The sequence below is a fragment of the Prionailurus viverrinus genome, chromosome A1 (genome assembly GCF_022837055.1).
Source record: "Prionailurus viverrinus isolate Anna chromosome A1, UM_Priviv_1.0, whole genome shotgun sequence".
Taxonomy (NCBI): Eukaryota; Metazoa; Chordata; class Mammalia; order Carnivora; family Felidae; genus Prionailurus; species Prionailurus viverrinus.
The window spans coordinates 9837612-9855503 of record NC_062561.1 but is presented as its reverse complement, the minus strand read 5'-3'; the positions used below and the strand labels follow the sequence as shown (position 1 = coordinate 9855503).

Here is a 17892-nt window from a genome sequence, read left to right as displayed (position 1 = left end):
GTATTAGAAGAGCTGTACGCATGCCCAACTGCTATGACTGCACAAAATAAGAATTTAAAATTCCCTTCTCTGGGGGTGCCTGGGTGGCTCAGTGGGTTGAGCATCCGACTTCGGCTCAGGTCATGATCTCACGGTTTGTGAGTTCGAGCCCTGCATCAGGTTCTGTGCTGACAGCTCAGGGTCTGGACCCTGCTTCAGATTCTGTGTGTGTGTCTCTCTCCCCCCCCCTCTCTCTCTTTTTCTCTCTCTGCCCCTCCCCCACTCATGTTCTCTCTCTCTCTCTCTCTCTCTCTCTCTCAAAAATAAATAAACATTAAAAAAAACCCACAACATTTAAAAATCCCTTCTCTGTTACATAGAAAACCAGGCCCAAGGCAGCAGTGGAGCAAGACACAACCTTGCTCCAAATATAATGATCAGGACTAAGAAGGGTGGCGATTCAGACTTGGGAAGAAACCACTCTCGAATTCAACTGGGAACTGGAGGAGGAACCCTGAATAAAACATCTCCGGTCACTCCAGGAGGGAGGCGATACCTGCAAAATGCACCACGGGAGCCCCTCAGTCTGCACTCTGGTAATCTTACGGAAAAGGCTCCTCTGCGATGAGTATCCACCCAACAGATCAGGGGTTGGGGGTAAGAACAGGGACTGAAGGAACCTCAAGAAAACTTTTAGGCTGACAGCAGTGTTCTCCACCTTGATTGTGGTAATGGTTCCACACACCGTATACGTTTAAAAAGAGTTTTACTATATCTAAATTATACTTTGCTAAAAAGGAAAAAAGAATTTTCATCGCATCTGAGATCCTACCTGATAATAAGTTACAAAAGCCCTTTAGACCTAAAGGAGATAATGCCAAAGATTTGGCAAATCGAATTTCAGTTTATTATTTTAGGGACAGAGGAAACACAAACGTAGGAGCTCACGGAAAACAATATAATAAAAGTAGGGGACAGAAATGTGAGACCAAAGATACTACCATTTACATGGTTTTTACCATGTAAAAACCAAGGTTTTTTTACAAAAAGACCTTGCTTCCAGATGCAGTATCTGAGTCTGATGAAATAGATTTTTCTCACTGAGAGAAAAATTTGAAGGCATTGATATTTTATATAATTTAATATGGCTAATATACTAATAGAGGTATCCTGTATCTTTTACCACAATACAATATTAGTAGAAGAGTCGATACAAGGATAAAGAGAAATAAAACAAAAAGACAATACCCTTTAAAAAAAATCACTACTGGCTCTTCTTTGCAATACCCAAAAAACTGAGAAACCCCGGGACTCTAGCACCCCTAGCTCCACGTTGCTCCAAGGCCAGATCATAGAGAACAAAGCAGGTCTCGTTACTGTGCCCTTCTTAAAAGAAAGCCTTCCCAAAAGCTCATCAGGATATTTCTCCTCATATTCTCTTGGTGAAAATTGGGTACGGCAATTCTTCAACCGATCCCCAGCAAGGGAAGTCCAATTACTATGGCTAGGTTTAGATCAGAGCTTCTCAACCCTGCCCATCCTTAAGAATCACACGGGGCTTCTAAGCCGCATCCCTGAGATTCTTATTTAATGGACGTCAAGTACTTTTCAATGCCCTAGGTACTTTTTAAAGCATCGTCAAGGTTGAAGACACTGAATCAGTTTACTGGAGGTAAGTATTAGAAAAGCAACCAAAGGTGTCCACCCCCTGAGTATCCATCTGGTTCTGAGAACTGCATCCACTTTCAAGGGTAGAACACAAGCCTGCATATTCATACGGGACAGCTCTACCCAACAAATGATTTAACCAGCGGGAGGCTCCTAAACGAAACTACACAGATTTTTTCTCCCAAGAATCTAATCACCCAAAGTAATAAAATAGTGTATTTCCTTATGACGTAAGGATTTCTTTATGATAGATGAGTAAAACAGTTAAATTACACAAATTACTTACCTAATGTGCATCTAAGCTGAGGCTGAAGCCTAATGAAAATTTCATCTCTGACTTCATTCAGACAGGTCTCTATCTTTGCAAATACTTCTGAAGGAAGCTTTTTACAATCTCCATCTAAAAATGAAATACAGATTATCAACTTCTCATCAATCTGTATCTTCCACAGAAAATTAAGACATTACCAAGAATGAAAGTTCATCAGAGTCAATACACTTTGTAGAGACGAAATGGAAAACACAAAATTTCCTTGATTCTTATTCCTCTGTGTTATACCATTTACTGCCTTAATATTTCCTCAGCCCAGCATCATTAGTAGCAATTCCATGAGCTAACATCTTTGTGCTTGAGTAAATCTCAGTGCAAACTTTCCTCATCCAAATAACCACAGGCCTAGCAAAAGAGCTAAGCTTTCAGATAGTGTGCCTACCTCTGAAACAGCTGAAGCTACGTCTTGTCTTGTGATTATTATGTTAGAGACATCTAGTCATTTATTTTTTTGTAGAACTTTTATCAAACTTAGCCAGATCACAGGAGCAGATAAAAGTATAATTATTTCCCAAACTAACATTTGGTATGTATAGCTCCCTCCTTCTATTGTCTCTGGGGGGTGGCGGGCGGTGAAGGAGTCTTCAATGACAGCATAATGTTTATACAGTTCTGCTTACTTCATGTTTACACATCCTGCTTACTTCACATGAATTTGCATCATTAAAAATTTTGTAGGCTAGTTATTACACTCCAACTGAACCACAGTTTTATTAAAAATTTCCCTAGTGCCGGACGTTTAAGTTGCTTCTTTTTTCACTATTATAAATACTGTCGTGATAAACGACTTTGGGGCACATACCTGTCCACGTTTTTATTCATTTCTTTAGGGTTAAAGTCCTCATAATGGAACTATTGTGACAGAAAACTAAGATTAATAAGAAAACTATTTTGAATCAAAGCCACCATATGCCCCTGACTCTATTCTTAAGCTACAAAAGACTTCACCGAAACCTCTTACAAATAATTCATATAGCCTGATCACACTCTGTTGGTATGTTTTACTACGAAAATACCTGGATTCCCCTATAATATGAAGTAAGCATAAACTGGAACTTTTATTTGACCATGCCAAAAAGAGAAGAGAAAACTTACAATTCAAAGTAAGTCAACTTAAATGTAATTACAACCATATTATACAAGCTACAACTACTCTGTTAAAAAATTAATGACTGAACATATAAAATGGGTGAAGTAAACAGAATTAAGAGTATACTTATTGTGATGAACACTGAGTAATACACGGAACTGCTGAATCATTATATTGTACACCTGAAACTAATATAACACTGGATGTTAATTATAGTGGAATAAAAAAAAAACACACAAAAAAAGTGGCTATGCTTTATAAAAAAATAAACATAATTAAAATGAATGCAAGTCAATTTTGAACGAGAAATATGCTCTTCTGCAATAATCAACTGAACTGTCAGCTAACTCCATACTGGGGTTCCTATAATCACAGAAATACAAAGAAAAAACAAAAGCAAAAATGCTCGTGAAAAACTGGATTTTAAAAATTACAAAAAATTCAATCTCAAGGAAACTCAAATTGAAACAAAATATCTGACAAAATTATAACTTTTAAAATGTTTATACCCAAAGGTGATCTGAGTGCTCTGGGATGTTTTCCTCTACATATAATGGAATCATATGTTGATATAACCCTTCTGTAAAGCCTTTCAGAAAGATTCTTTATATTCACATTTTAATATCCCTTCTAGGATAAAATCAGCAGTGGATTCAAAGGATATATGGATATTTGTCATGAAGCTTATTCATAACTGAAAAAATAATAAGCAGCCTGAATGGTCAACAATATATATGGAAGTACAATATATATATTTTACGTATGCAGGACGTATATATAAAAGACTGCAACACCAAAGTCACGCTGAATAAACGTAAGGATTCTTGCCCCTACCAGAGAGAAAGACCTCAAAAAGCCACAATAATTAAAATAGTGTGGCATCGGTGCAAGGACAGAAACATGGTCAACAATGGGGGAACTATGTATAAGACTGATGTAACAGACTGCATTAACCAAAAACAAGATGAAAAAGGTGAGGATTCTTGGGAAAACAATGTGTAAGATTTATATAAAAGACTGCATTGCATGATCAAAACCAAGCTGAATAAAGATGAGGATTCTTACACTTCCAGGCAGCAAGACCTAAAAAACCCCAATAGTTAAAAGAGTGTGGTGCTGACACAAGGACAAAGTAACCAAGAAAACAAAACTGCACAAATAAATGGACGGCTATATGACAGAGGTGGCCTGGCAGGTAAATTGAAGAAAAAAGCGGAGCTGGACAATGGGGGGAAAAGGGGATCTTTATCACGCACAAAAGGTAACTTCAGCTGAATTAAAAATTCATGTTGGGATGCCTGGATGGCTCACTTGGTTGAGCATCCTACTTTTGGTTTTGGCTCAGGTAATGATCTCACAGACTGTGGGTCTGTTTGAGTCCCACGTCGGGCTCTGCGCTGCTGGTGTAGAGCCTTCTTAGGATTCTCCTTCCCTCTCTCTCTGCCCCTCCCGGCTTGCACGCACTCTCTCCAAATAAACAAATAAAACTTCAAAATAATTCAATGTCAACCACAAATCTTTCTGACTTTCCAGTGAAAATATAGGTGAATAACTTTCTGATCTTGGGAAAAGGAATGACTCTTTTTAAATGTCGTATTACTAGCTACAAAAGGAAAGATTAACAATTTCTGTACAAAAGACATCTTTAGAAAAGTGAAAACACAAGATACAAATTGGGAGATTTAGCAACACATACCTGATACAAAGATAACAAAGACCCATAGAAATCAAACAAATAAGAACATGACAACTGAACAAATAGCGGTAAGACACAGGCATTTCACAAGAGGGAACATACGATCAATGCTACACATGAAGAGCTGTCCAACCTCTTTAAAATTTGGGAAAGGCAGACAGGTTGGTGGAGGATGGGGTAAGCAGGTGAGGGAACTAAGGAGTGATGAGCACGGGGTGATGAACAGAACTGCTGACTCACCCTACGGTACTTCCGAAACTAACCTAACACTGTGTTAACTGGAATGAAAATAAAATTTGGGAAAGGCAAATCAAGACGACAACCCATTTTACATCAAATAGCAAAATTCTCCAAACGTGAAAATAACCAAGGGAGAATATATGGATTGGGAAGATAAGAAGGAAGATCTCTTGCACATTGTTAATGGGAGTGCTGGTACATGCACTTTGGAAAACAATCTGCCATTGTCTTGTCAATCTGAACTCAGATTTGATTCCATTCCTAAGGTATACTCAAGAGAAACTCTCTAGATGAGCCCAGGTATTTACAATGGCAAAAAACAACTCAATGACAGTTGAATGAATAAATATACTGATATATTTACAAAATGTAAATTTATAGCAACAAAAAATAACAAACTAACAATACATGCCAACTTCGTAGATAAATCTTTATAAAAAGAAAAACAAGGCCCCAGAAGACATACCGTACAACGTCTGTATAAAGTTGAAAACAAACTAAAGTAGGCAATATACTGTTTAGCACTACATACATAAAAGAAAAAAATGGAATGGTAACACATATTTGGAAATAATGATTTCCCCTAGGGGAGATGGAGGGTAGGACGGGGAGGAACACATAGGAGGTTAAATAATCGAGAATATACTAATTCTTCTTGAGTTGGGAGGTGGCTTCATGGGTATCCTATTTTATAAGAAAAAAACTATATATGCCCTCAATTGAGAATAGAGATTTGGGGGGAGTTGTGGGATAATGAGTGATGTGTATCTGTATCTTTTCCACACGTATGAAACAAAACTGAAGATCAACCTCTGTGGCTCAGTCGGTTGAGCTTCCAACTTCAGGTCAGGCCATGATCTAATGATTCGGGAGTTCAAGTCCTGCACCAGGTTCTCTGCCATCGGCGCAGAGCCCACTTCCGATTCTCTGTCTCCCTCGCTCTCTGCCCCTCCCCCACTCGCTCTCCCTCTCAAAAATAAAAACATGTGAAAATAAATAAAGAGAGAAATAAAGTATTATTACCAACCTTTAACTCCTTCCAATTGACTGGTGTGCAGAAGCTTGCTTGCTTGATTATACTTCGTAAACAACCGCCAGAACACAGATTCCTCATCAGAACACAGGTCAGTCACAGTGTTCTTTAACCCTTCCAAGTGCACCAGTGCTGACAGAATACAGTCTAACCAACAGAGAGCATTAGCATTTTTCCATTGGACGTAGGAAGACTGGCAAGGTGACGTACATTTGCTCTCCAACAGCACTTCCAGTTCAGATGTGCATCCTTCATTGTGAGGGGAAATCCCTCCAGTTCCAGAAACATCAACTGTAGTAGGAGCTTCTTCAGCAGCCATGTCAATAACATCAGCCTCCAAACTCTCATTCTGTTCCAAGGAACCAACTGTCCTGTCTGGGTGCTGTGGTCCACTGTGTGGTGAATCAGGTAAGCTTGACGAGGTTTCACCATACGTTTCTCCATCGCGTTTGCTGTTCAAACCTTGCTCACCGTCAGTAACAGTGTGATTTTTAGTCTTTTTGGCATTTGCTAAAAGAGGTGAATCTTTATAGCTGGTTTCCAAGAACTTTCTTTTTTGAGACTTATTTGGAGTATGATAATCTTCCAAATCAGGGGAAATTAAGTTATTAAGTGATTTAGAGCCCAAAGGGTAGATGCACTAGAAAGAAAAAATAAAATGATAAAAACTACAAAAAAAGTCAAATAAGCTCAAGTTTTATATTACAGTTTCTATGTCATGAAATGTATGTATAAAATTTCAGCATTAATGTAATTTTATCAATCTAAATTTAAAGGACCTAGGAATTTAACCAAAAGTTTGGCCCCCAAAAGAGTTAATCTTCCCCAGTTAAATTGAACAACCAAGGGTTTAATCTGATCCACACTAGAGTAAGCTAACAAGGAAAACATAAATTTTTCTGCTTTAATAAAAAATCTAATGCTGAGTGAATTAACAATTTCAACAATTTAAAGAAGCATTCTATGATGAGTGTTACTCCTTTTGGGGCAGGTACACTGCATAACATTACAAACTGGAAAAGTGTTTTCAAAAAAAAAAAGCTGCATGAGTAATTTCTGTGTCTCTTAATTTTAAAACTGAATGTTAGGGGCGCCTGGGTGGCTCAGTCAGTTGAGCGTCTCTAGATTTCCGCTCAGGTCATGATCTTGTGGTTCATGGGATAAAGCCCTGCATGGGGCTCTCTGCTGACAGCACAGAGCCTGCTTGGGATTCTCCCTCTGCCCCTCCTCCACTTGCACTCTCTCAAAATAATAAATGTTAAAAAAAATAAAACAGTATTAATCTGAAAGCACATCAGCATTATCAATTTTACATCCTTACTGGATCTAAGAGTCAATCTGCGTGAATTTTAACAACTTCATCAAATCTCACTATGTATTAACACAATTTCAGCCAAATATCAAAAGTGTAGACAAATCACTTAGTTTGAAAACTAGCAAAACATTTTAAAAAACAAATTCAAGAAATCTATATACTATGTGTCATTTAAAATGCCTTCTTCTACACAAGCATGCTAACTGCTACCCTGGTGGCCTCTAATGAGCTACAGAACTACCCCACCCGGTATTCACGCCCTGATAGGGTCAGTCCCCCCAACATAACGCTCTGGGTTTAGCCATGTGACCAGCTTAGATGGGATGTTACCAAGCATGATGCACGTGGAAGCCTGGTAAGTATAGGCTCATTGGGCTAGTCCTTTTGGAACCCTCCTTCTGGAACACTCTCTCTTAAAGAAGTCCCATCCATCATACTGTGAGGAGCCCAAGTATCCCCAAGGAGAAACCCTTATGGAAAAGAACTGAGATCTTGGCTGACTGCCTACACGGAGTTCCCTGTTGGCAAACAGTACTGACACCAGCCATGTGGACATTTTAGGTGTCCCAGCCAACAGCAGGTAAAGTGTTAAGAACTACCTGGGGAGCCCACAGAATCATGAGGAATAAGTAAAGCCATTAAGTTTTTTTAGTCACTAGGTTTTGAGCAACAGACACTGAAATGCATTAAACGCTTTCATTTAAAGTACAGCTGCTTCTATAAAAGTGAACGCCATTAACGCTGTACTAAGGAAATTCTTTAGTTCAATAGGATAAGTTCTGGATTCTTCTGTTACCAACTAGTAATGCACTCACCATCAGCTAACAACTTGTCTCTCAACTTTATGCCCTGAGATTATTTCCTAAATCCTACCATATGTCAGAAAACAGAGAACACTTTAAAAGCAATAGCAACTATATATTCATAGGTATAAACAGGTGTGTGTATATATATATATATATATATATATATATACACACACACATATACAGAAAAAATGAAAGCAGGACCTCAAAGAGATACTTGCACACCCTTATGCACTGCAGCACTATTCACAATAGCCTAGAGGTGGAATCAACCCAAATTTCCATGAATGAACAAATGGATAAAGAAAATGTGGTACAGTCGGGGGGGTGCCTGGGTGGCTCAGTTGGCTAAGAAAATGTGGTATATACATACAGTGGAATATTACTCAGCCCTAAAAAAGTAAAGGAATCTGTCACAAGCTACAACATGGATAAACACTGAGGACTAAGAGTCAGTCACAAAGACAAATATAGTATGATTCCACTTACATGAGGTACCTAGTCAAATCCATACAGACTAAAAGTAGAATAGTGACTGCTGTGGGGTGGGGGGAGGGCAAGGGCGAATTGTCATTCAGTGGGTACAGAATTTGAGTTTTTCAAGACGATAAAGTTCCAGAGATCTGTCGCACAATAACGGGAATATAAGTAACACTCCCGAACTGTACACTTAAAAATGATTAAGATGGTAAAATTCATAGTTTTTTTTTTTTACATTAAATGAAAAAAAAATTTACAACAAATTTAAAACTAAAAAATCTTAATCGGTCTCAAACAGAGTTAAAATAATGTTGTGCACATCCTACCAGCACCCCTTCTTAATTAAAAGCAATAAACCATAGGGCACCTGGGTGGCTCAGTTAAGCGTCCAACTCTTGATATCAGCTCAGGTCAAGATCTAACCATCGTGAGACTGAGCCCTGCGTCTGGCTCTGCACTGAGCGTGGAGCCTGCTCGGGATTCTCTCTCTCCCTCTCCTTCTGCCCCTTACCTGCTCCTGCTCTCAAAATAAACAAACTTAAAAAAAAAAAAAACAAAAACCATTAAGGGCCCTGGGGCTGCAAAATTTAGTGGCCTAGATGGTTTCCCCCCTACATTATTTGAAAATATCTTAACTTTTCAATCTATAATTTGTGGTCCAATCATAGGGCAAATTTAAAACATAATTTGTCCTTGTCCTGATTTTTCCCTCTTATAAATTAATGCTTTTGGATGTTTATCTCTTTTATACGTCAACTTTAGGTCTTAATATGCCACAGAAGTTTTTGGCTTGTCTTCAAAGAAAGGGAAAAGTCATAAAACAATACACAGAGTGCTAATTTCTCCATCTAGCCCAACCATGTAAAAACATTCAAAATCTAATGCTGCTTCTTTCACTGATTTTGTCGAGTAGCTTAAACAGACTCCCATTTTTAATCCTCTAAAACAGAAAAAGGAAAACATCGCACACTACCTTACATTTGGAAAATTATCTTAAGGTATGGCCAGAAACAAGTTATAAAAATAATTTACAAAAAAAGTAATAATAATTTACATTCATTTTACAAATGAAAAAAAAAAAAAAACAGGAAAATGAGTTTTTTGATGGCTTAACACTAAAGACTTAAGAGCCTTATAAAGTTCATGTTTAAAAAAATAAACTAAATAAGTGTTCCAATAAAAGACTAAATCATGGAATACTCAAAAAAAAAAAAAAGGAGAAAGAGAGAAAAGATAAGTTAAAACTCCCTACAGTTTGAAAAAACTTGAGTTTCAATTTATTAATTTGGAAGCAGAGTTTGAATATTAGTGCTGTTTTCAAACCAAGAAACTTCTGATCAAGAGGAGTTTCCCATGTGGTTTACAATTTGGCAACTGAAAGCAGAATGTTCAGTGGACTCCAAATTTTATAATAAAACCCTACAGAAATTCACAAATTGATTCAAAGGTCTTCTAGACCAGGGATCAGCAAACTTTACCTGTCAAAGGCCAGATAAATATGTTAGGCTTTGTAAGCCAGTCGATGTCTTGTCATTAATTACTCAAGTCTGCCATTATAATATAAAAGCAGCCACAGACAATACAAAAATGATAGGGTATAGCTAAGTTCCAATAAAATTTATTTATGGACACGGAAATCTGAAATTCACATAATTTTCATGTATTACAAAAGAGTATTCTTTTCATGTTTTCCTAATCATTTCAAAATCCGTTCTTAGCCTGTGGGTGTCATACAAAGTGTGTGCTGACTCCTGGTGTAAACCAATCTACCTCATAAAACATACCAGGCTCTTACTGATTAGAACATTTTCTAAAATTTAGATAATAATTACTTTAAACTTCTCTTTTTATATTTGCAAAGTTTATACTTAATATTCTTGGTTATATGTTTTCTTCCTCATCACTTAAAAAGAATGCTTCAGAACTAAAAATGCAAATACCTCTAACTTTACGAGCCAAAACCTCATGTCCTAAGGACACGGACTTCTCCATTATGGTAGTCTGTGGTTAAAGAACCCTACTGAAGTATTATACGTTGTTTGGAAGAGCGGGAAAAAGTAGTTTTTTTCTAGGAAGATTTATTTTCTCTCTTCAATATTCACCATTCTACAACTCTGTTCTGAGCCAGCTAATGAGTAAACTCTCTGCATAGTCCACTGTTAGGATAAGCCGTCCAACCTAAAATCAAGCCCTCTAATGGTGCGACAGAGCCCATGTCTGCTCAAAGGAGAGCAGCTCTCCAGCAATTCCATGACACTATTTTCCCCTCACTACTGGATACAGTCAGCATACAAACACGCCGTTGTTTCTCCCAACTTAAAAACTTCCTCTTCCAGGTACCACCTCACATCTATATTTCTCAGTTCTTCCTCTCCAATTTTCTATCACTCACTGCAATCAAGTTTTTTATCATTAATACTTTACCCAAACTATTCTCATTAAGGTCCTCAATGACCTACAACACTAGCCAATGGTGAGTATTCATCCTCATTGAGTTCTTACTGGCATTGAAAGTAAATAATTTCTTCTTAAATATTTTTTCACTTGCCTTCCAGGACAAAATTATCTCCTTTCTGGGTTTTCTCCTACCTCACTGTCTATTTCTCTCACCCTTTTCCTGGTTCCACTTCATCTCCCCACACTCTTAATGCTGGAGTATAACAGGGCTCAGTCCTTGAATCTCTACCCATACTTCTAGGTAAACTCATCCACTGTCATGGTTCAATTATATACATGCTGATGACTCCCAAATTTATCAAACCTCACTCTCCACCTAATAGCAGACACACAGATCCAACCATTTATTCCATATACCCTCAATATCAGATATCTGTCTCGAGTTTGACTTGGTGCTGGCCTGATCTTCCACTAAAATCTTCGTCTTCCCAAAGTCTTTCTCATCTCAGTGACCGGCAACTCCATTCTTCCAATTATTCAAGTCAAAAATCTGGGAATCATCCTTGATTCCTCTCTCTCCTACTATGTATCTATCCCAATCTTTCAGCCAATACTTTTTGGATCTACTTTCAAAATATGTAGATAATCCAAACATGTCTCATCACCTTAGCCACTACTTGCTCCCCACAGAATACTCCAATTGCTTTCCAACTAGTTAGTCTCCCTGCTTCAAGTCTTGGCCATTACAGATACTTTCAACAAAGGAGCCACAATGATCCTTTTAACATGTAAATCAGATTATGTCACTCCCTGCTATGGTTCTTCATTTCAGTCACTGTAAAAGCCTGGTAAGACCCTACTGGGTCCAACCTCTTCCCAATTATTTTTCTGACCCATCTTCTAGTACTCTGCCTCACTCCCTCAGATCCAGCTCTGCTAGTTTCCTTGCAGTAGAACATGCACAGGCACCCCCCATCCACCGCCCCTCACAGGGCCTTCGATCTGCTACTCTCCCTGCCTGGAAAGCTTGTTCATCCCATACCCACATGGCTTGTTTGTCTTCATCTTTCAGGTCTTTGCTCAAATGTCTCTCAATGAAGAGTTCCCTTCACCACTCTGTTTAAAATTGCAACCTACACATTCCCGAACATTCCATTCCCTGGGCTTTATTTCTCCCCACAGCACTTTTCATCACCTCACACACAAAAAATATAACTTACTTATTGATTTTCTTTCCTACTCTAGAACGTGACCTTCTTGAGGTAAGAAATTTTTGCTTTTTCACTGTATCCCAGCCTTTGGAACAATGCCAATATGGTGACACTCGAAAAAAAATTTACTGAATAAATGCAAAAAGAAATGTATTTCTATTTGTGAGAATGCCTGGGATTTTCTTCAAGTTATACCCAGCAAAAGTATCTATCACCAACAGTGTGATTTAGTTTAGTATTTTGCAAATTTGGCCGATCATCAGCCTCACCCTAAAAATTACAAAACTATAAAATTCTGGGTCAACTCTACCGAATGAGCATCTGGGTGTGAGATCCAGAGATTTTTAAAAAGTACTCCAAGTGACTCTGAAAAACTGTTACTTTACCCGGAATAAAACATATCTGAAATTAAAAGACTATATTCCAATTACAGTTCTGCTACTTTAGGAAGATGTTATGTTCCCAAACCCTCTGTATCTGATTTCTTAATCATAAAATGGAACTATCTACCTTGCAAAACTTTGAGAACTAAATACATAGAGAACAATTTCACCAACTGTCAAGTACAATAAAATGTGGAGTATTATGGAGTTTAATGAGCTCCTATATAAAAGCTGTACCACTGGAAATGAAGTCTATAATTAATTCTAAAAGATATTTAGATCCTTAAGGACTTTCAATTAATAACTTTTCCAGTAAGTTCCAAAGTTTATAAACCAAAGAGGTGAAAGACTATTATATACCAACAACTAACAAGGACCCCCACAAGGTTAATGGGGAAAAAAAAAAAAAATCTTGAAATGTAGATTCTCTTCTCATTAAGTCTAATGATAATAAAAACAAATACCTTCATGCGATACCCCAGGGAAATAACTGAAGTGGAAAAATTACCCAAAATATTTAAAACTGTACACCAGACAGATCTAGAAACTCTGATTATCTATTAAAAATGTACACTCTGAAAGATACAAAACAAATACAAATATAAATACTTAAGAAAAAAGCAAAAAGCTAAAACCTTAATACTATCTAAGATTAATACTTTACCTGCAGATCCTCACACAAAAAGACAGATTCTTGAAAACTAATTCGGTAAGTCTTTAAGGCTTTTAACTTTCCCTTCTCTCTACAAGCAGGACAATACCCATCTGACGGGACTTTAGCTGAATCATAATTCTAAAAAAGAAATAAAGTAAATTAAAATATAGACATTCCTAAATTATATCAAATTACAAAAAGTTAAACGAAAAAGGAACCAGAAAAAAATTACAATTTTCACCTGGAAGTGTTCTGGCTAGATATTTTAAACATGGCAAATAAAAGAAAAGCACATAGGTTTAAAATACAGCTACTATTCCAAAAAGAAATGTATTACAGTTTTAAATATTAAATTTTAAGTGCTAAAAATAGCATCAGTTTTATGTGCAAGAAAAAAGTAATGTCAACTGCCAGGGAAAATGTATGTTCCATATTTTCAGAGAATAATAAACCACAAGGTCTATGTTCTATTTCTACTTTCACATACCAATAAAACACAGAGAGGTAAAAACATTAAAATAATCTTTCGCCATTGCTTAAGATTTCCGTGGAAGATATAATTTTTTAGAAGTTAATTGGAAAATTAAAACCAAATTTAAATCTCTAAAAAAAGGAGGAAAAAACCCAACTTTGCACTGAGGCAAAAAATAAGTTCACTAACTTTTCCCAAATACCCCACCATGTGGAGTGAAGATATCCCTATATCAGTCCCTGGTCCAATCACTGGCAAACCATTTCCAATCTTCGGGGAATCCATCATTCCGAGTCATTGGCTAATTTATGTCACTTGAAACATGTCAATATCACTAAGGATTTTTCAATGAACCCTGGAAAAAAAAAAGTCAATAGACAATTAAATAAAAAATTCTATTTACCTTGAAAAAGAGCTATGCTATAAGATGTATATATATTAAATATACTTTGAAACCATAGGTCTTAAGATAAACATATCCTAAAATTGTAATCTTGACGTGAAATCAAATAACCTATACATAGAAACCTGGCAAATTTGTTGGAAGAGGGCAGACTGGAAACAGGACCAAGTTTCAGACTTACTTGTAAGCAAATTTATTAAAACTTACAAAAGAAGGTAACTATTCTTTAAAGCAAATTATACTGACCAGAGTTTGAAAACTCAAGTTCTTAGAGTCTATACATAATCTGAAACAAGTATGTCAGCGTTATATTACAAGGTACTTTAAAGACTCAGGATCTTTTGTGCCATTGCTTGACAGAGACAAAAGAACCCCATAAATTCCTACTGCTTTCAACCACCAAGAACAGGTCACCAAGAGGATAATGCTATTTTTTTTAAGTTTCCACCAATATACTATTTTATAATAAATGAACTGTACCCGACAAAAATGTAAACACTGTAATAGTACAAATTAGGTATTTAACAAGCTCGGTTTGAGTGTTAATTTCATGGAGTAGAATCACATTCAGTAAAGTCGAAATTATGAGACTGGAGCTCAGTAGAAGGAAAAAATATGTTAAGAGTAGTTTAGATATGTGTTTAAAATATAGGGAAACCAGATACAAAAGACCTATAGCAGAAAACAGCAGGGATGTTGTAAAATAATTTCAAGCAAAAGTCTTTCCCAAATCTAAGAATTCATCATTCTATGACAACCATTTCCTGGGAAACTGTGGCTCGCAGATTCACTTTAAAAACCAGTGACACTATTCTGTTCCAGATATATAAAGTTTACATGTCTTTCAAGCCGAGGAATAACGTCAAAAATAAAAATGTTTAAGAAGAAAAGTGTAAGTGAATCTCAATTCCCTCTTCCTAAAGAAATATATTGATATGGCAGGACTTCTCAACCACAGCGCTATAAACATCTTGGACCAAAACATCTTGGACCACACCATCTTGTGAAGGCTATCCTTTCCCGGTATGATGTTCAGCGGCATCGCTCACTCTTACCTACTAGATGCCAGTGTTACTCCTCAGTTGTGACAAAGTCTCCAGACATTGCCAAAAGACCCCTGGGAGGCGAAACTGCCCCACTGAGAACCACTGCCAAAATGATCAAAGTAAGGGGCACATGGGTAGCTCCGCCAGTTAAGCATCCGATTCCTGATTTCGACTCACTGCATGATCTCATGGTTCATGAGTCTGAGCCCCAAGTCTGGCTCTGCGCTTCACAGCGCGGAGCCTGCCTGGGACTCTCTGTCTCTCTTGACTCTCTCTCTCTCTCTCTCTCTGCCTCTCCCCTGCTTGCATTCTCTCTGTGTCAAAGTAAATAAATAAACTTCTAAAAAAAAAAAAAAAGAAGATAAAAGTTTGGTGCTTTTACTTTATAAGCTCCTCACAGAAAACACAAATTTATCATTTTTGCTTTGTTCTATTCATAATGTACTTACAAAAGGCAACAAACTAGACAGAAAAGAGTCAAACTGCTTATGGTTCCAGAGTGGCCAAAAGCATGGGCTTTACAACAGCAGATCCGGGTTCAGAAATTTGTAAAATTGGTTTGTTCTAAGAATTAAATACATATAAAATGCTTAGCACCTGAACACACAATACGTTTTAACTACTATTTGGTGCTAATTTTATACTTTACCCTATAGAAACTATGGAGCCCATCTTGTATTATTCTGCACTATTCTCAAAAGAAACTGGTAGAACCTGGTATGCTATAATCCTTGAATAAGATGTTTTTAATGAAAACTTCCATCTGCCTGTGAGATCTAGAAAAACTTTTTTGGCCTGTTTTGTTTTGTTTTTTTCTCTCTCTCTCAATTATAAAAGTAAAAATAAGAAGCCTTCAAATCTGCTCTGATCCTGATCTCAGCAGCCAACATTTCAATAGGACAAGCAGATAGGCTGGTGGTTGAAATTCTGACTATGCAAAACCTGGCAAAAGAAAACTGATTTAAAAAAAAAAAAAAGCAGAGGTGAGCTATCCAGGACTTTCAAAAACAATTTACTTTGTCTTATACACAAAACCCTGGGGGTGATTCTTGCAAGTTAATTTGCCCTCAATGATGGTCTCCATTGTTCTCGCTACAAACATAACCTGCTCCTCTTTCTTGTATCTCACCTAGATTTTGGCATCTTCATCCTTCCAAATACACATACTAGAAAATTCGAGTGGTTCTCTAAACTTTCACTTCCCACTTCCTCCTGTCCAAATTCTGAGGACAATTCTTGGGAAGCATCTCAAATCCCACCTCTTTCCATCCGATCCCCACTCCGTATTGCAGCCAAAGTAACGCTAGTATAAAACAAGTCTGAGTCTGTCACGGCTCAACTTAAAATCATTTACCCCAACCTGATTGTAGGAAAGTCCAAACAGCTCAGTATGGACCTAAGGGTAATACTATGACCTTAAAACTCACTGTACTTGAGACCGACCAGCCCGGCTTTCCAGTCTTACCTTCCTCTCCTCCACTTCAACCTCAGCACCTTCCTTCTGACTCCCTCTTTTCATTATTTCGGTGAGCCACTGATACTCCAGGAGCCCCAGTGTGAATGCCTAGCCCAGTATGAACCCAGTTACAGCACAAAGAATATGTAAAGTTGCCCCGGGGTATGCCGAAAGATATGCAATTAAGCTTCTTTCATAGCCCCGTGTGCACAGTGGGGAAGCCCAGAGAACCAGCGGCTCCGAGAAGAGCCTCAAACTTTACATCTGAGCTTGCCCTCCAAGACCAAGAGAGCTCAGCACATGAATTGTCAAAGGCAAGACCACAGTAAACTTGAAGCCGAGGACTGGGGTCGGCTTTGGGTGCCCGGCCCTCCAGAATCAGAGACGCACAGGACCAAGACATGTCAGTTTCAAAACCAAACCTTGGAAACCCAAGGTGCAGGGTTCCGTTAACCCTCCCCATCTCCACGCTCTTTGGAAGAACGAAACACAAAACAACTCTGGTTTCTCTTCAGCATTTACCTCTCTGAGCCAAAACGAATCAGTAACTCTCTACCTTAATCGCCAACCCTTCCCCCCCGAGCCCAGTCCCAGCCCCTTCCCTCTCCCAGCCTAGCCCACCTTTCAGCGCGCGGACCCCCCCAGCGGCAGTCCCTTTTCCCCAGCTCTGTGCCCCCTTCCCTACTTCGGGAGCTGAAGGAAACCACTTCCTCTCCTCCCTTACCTGCCGCGTGCACGCTCCTTCTTCACACCGGGTCGGTCCGAACTCCTGTTCCAGCTTGGGTCCACACCACACCGTGCAACGTTCAACCCACGTTCCCCCCGGCCCGCTCCTCCCCCACCGGCCTCTCCGCTCGCCAAGCGGCTTCCGGTTTGAGTCCGCGGCAAAAGAATTCCCCTTCCTGCTCGGCGCGGGGCCTGAAAGTTCGTCAGCGTGGCGGGGAAGGTGAGAACGGGAGCACTTCCGGACGGCCTCTGCAGAGGCGTGGCTGCCCGCCCGGCTGTCGCAGCCGCAGTTTCAGCCGCGGCGACGGCTAGGGGCGGGGCCGGTGGCTGCCGAGCCCGGCATCTGTGAGTGGCTGGGTTTGGGGAGGCGACGTTTCTGGAAGCTGCTGGAAAGCGCTCGAGTGGCGGAGGTGACGCCGGCGACCAGGGGGTGGGGCGTGATTAAAACTAGTGCGCGCTCGGCAGCGGAGGGATTACGCTGAGGAAAGAGAGTGGCGCGCACCTC

The 17892-nt window shown here is 38.7% G+C and overlaps 1 protein-coding gene across 4 annotated transcripts in view; it reads right to left on the bottom strand.

Annotated features, from left to right (window-relative positions):
• Positions 1-17529, bottom strand: part of USPL1 (ubiquitin specific peptidase like 1) — a 37014-nt gene extending 19485 nt beyond the window's left edge. Inside the window, exons 1-5 of one of the 4 annotated variants that reach the window (XM_047878813.1) lie at positions 17386-17529; positions 13946-14111; positions 13294-13422; positions 6032-6677; positions 1934-2047 (exon numbers count right to left, since the gene is read on the bottom strand). In XM_047878813.1, coding sequence (XP_047734769.1) covers positions 1934-2047; positions 6032-6677; positions 13294-13422; positions 13946-14044 — 988 coding nt within the window. In that variant the 5' untranslated portion in view covers positions 14045-14111; positions 17386-17529. The remainder of the gene's footprint in view (positions 1-1933; positions 2048-6031; positions 6678-13293; positions 13423-13945; positions 14112-17385) is intronic. The other 3 variants (XM_047878818.1, XM_047878825.1, XM_047878831.1) reach the window with 3 other exon arrangements.
• Positions 17530-17892: the final 363 nt, after the last annotated feature.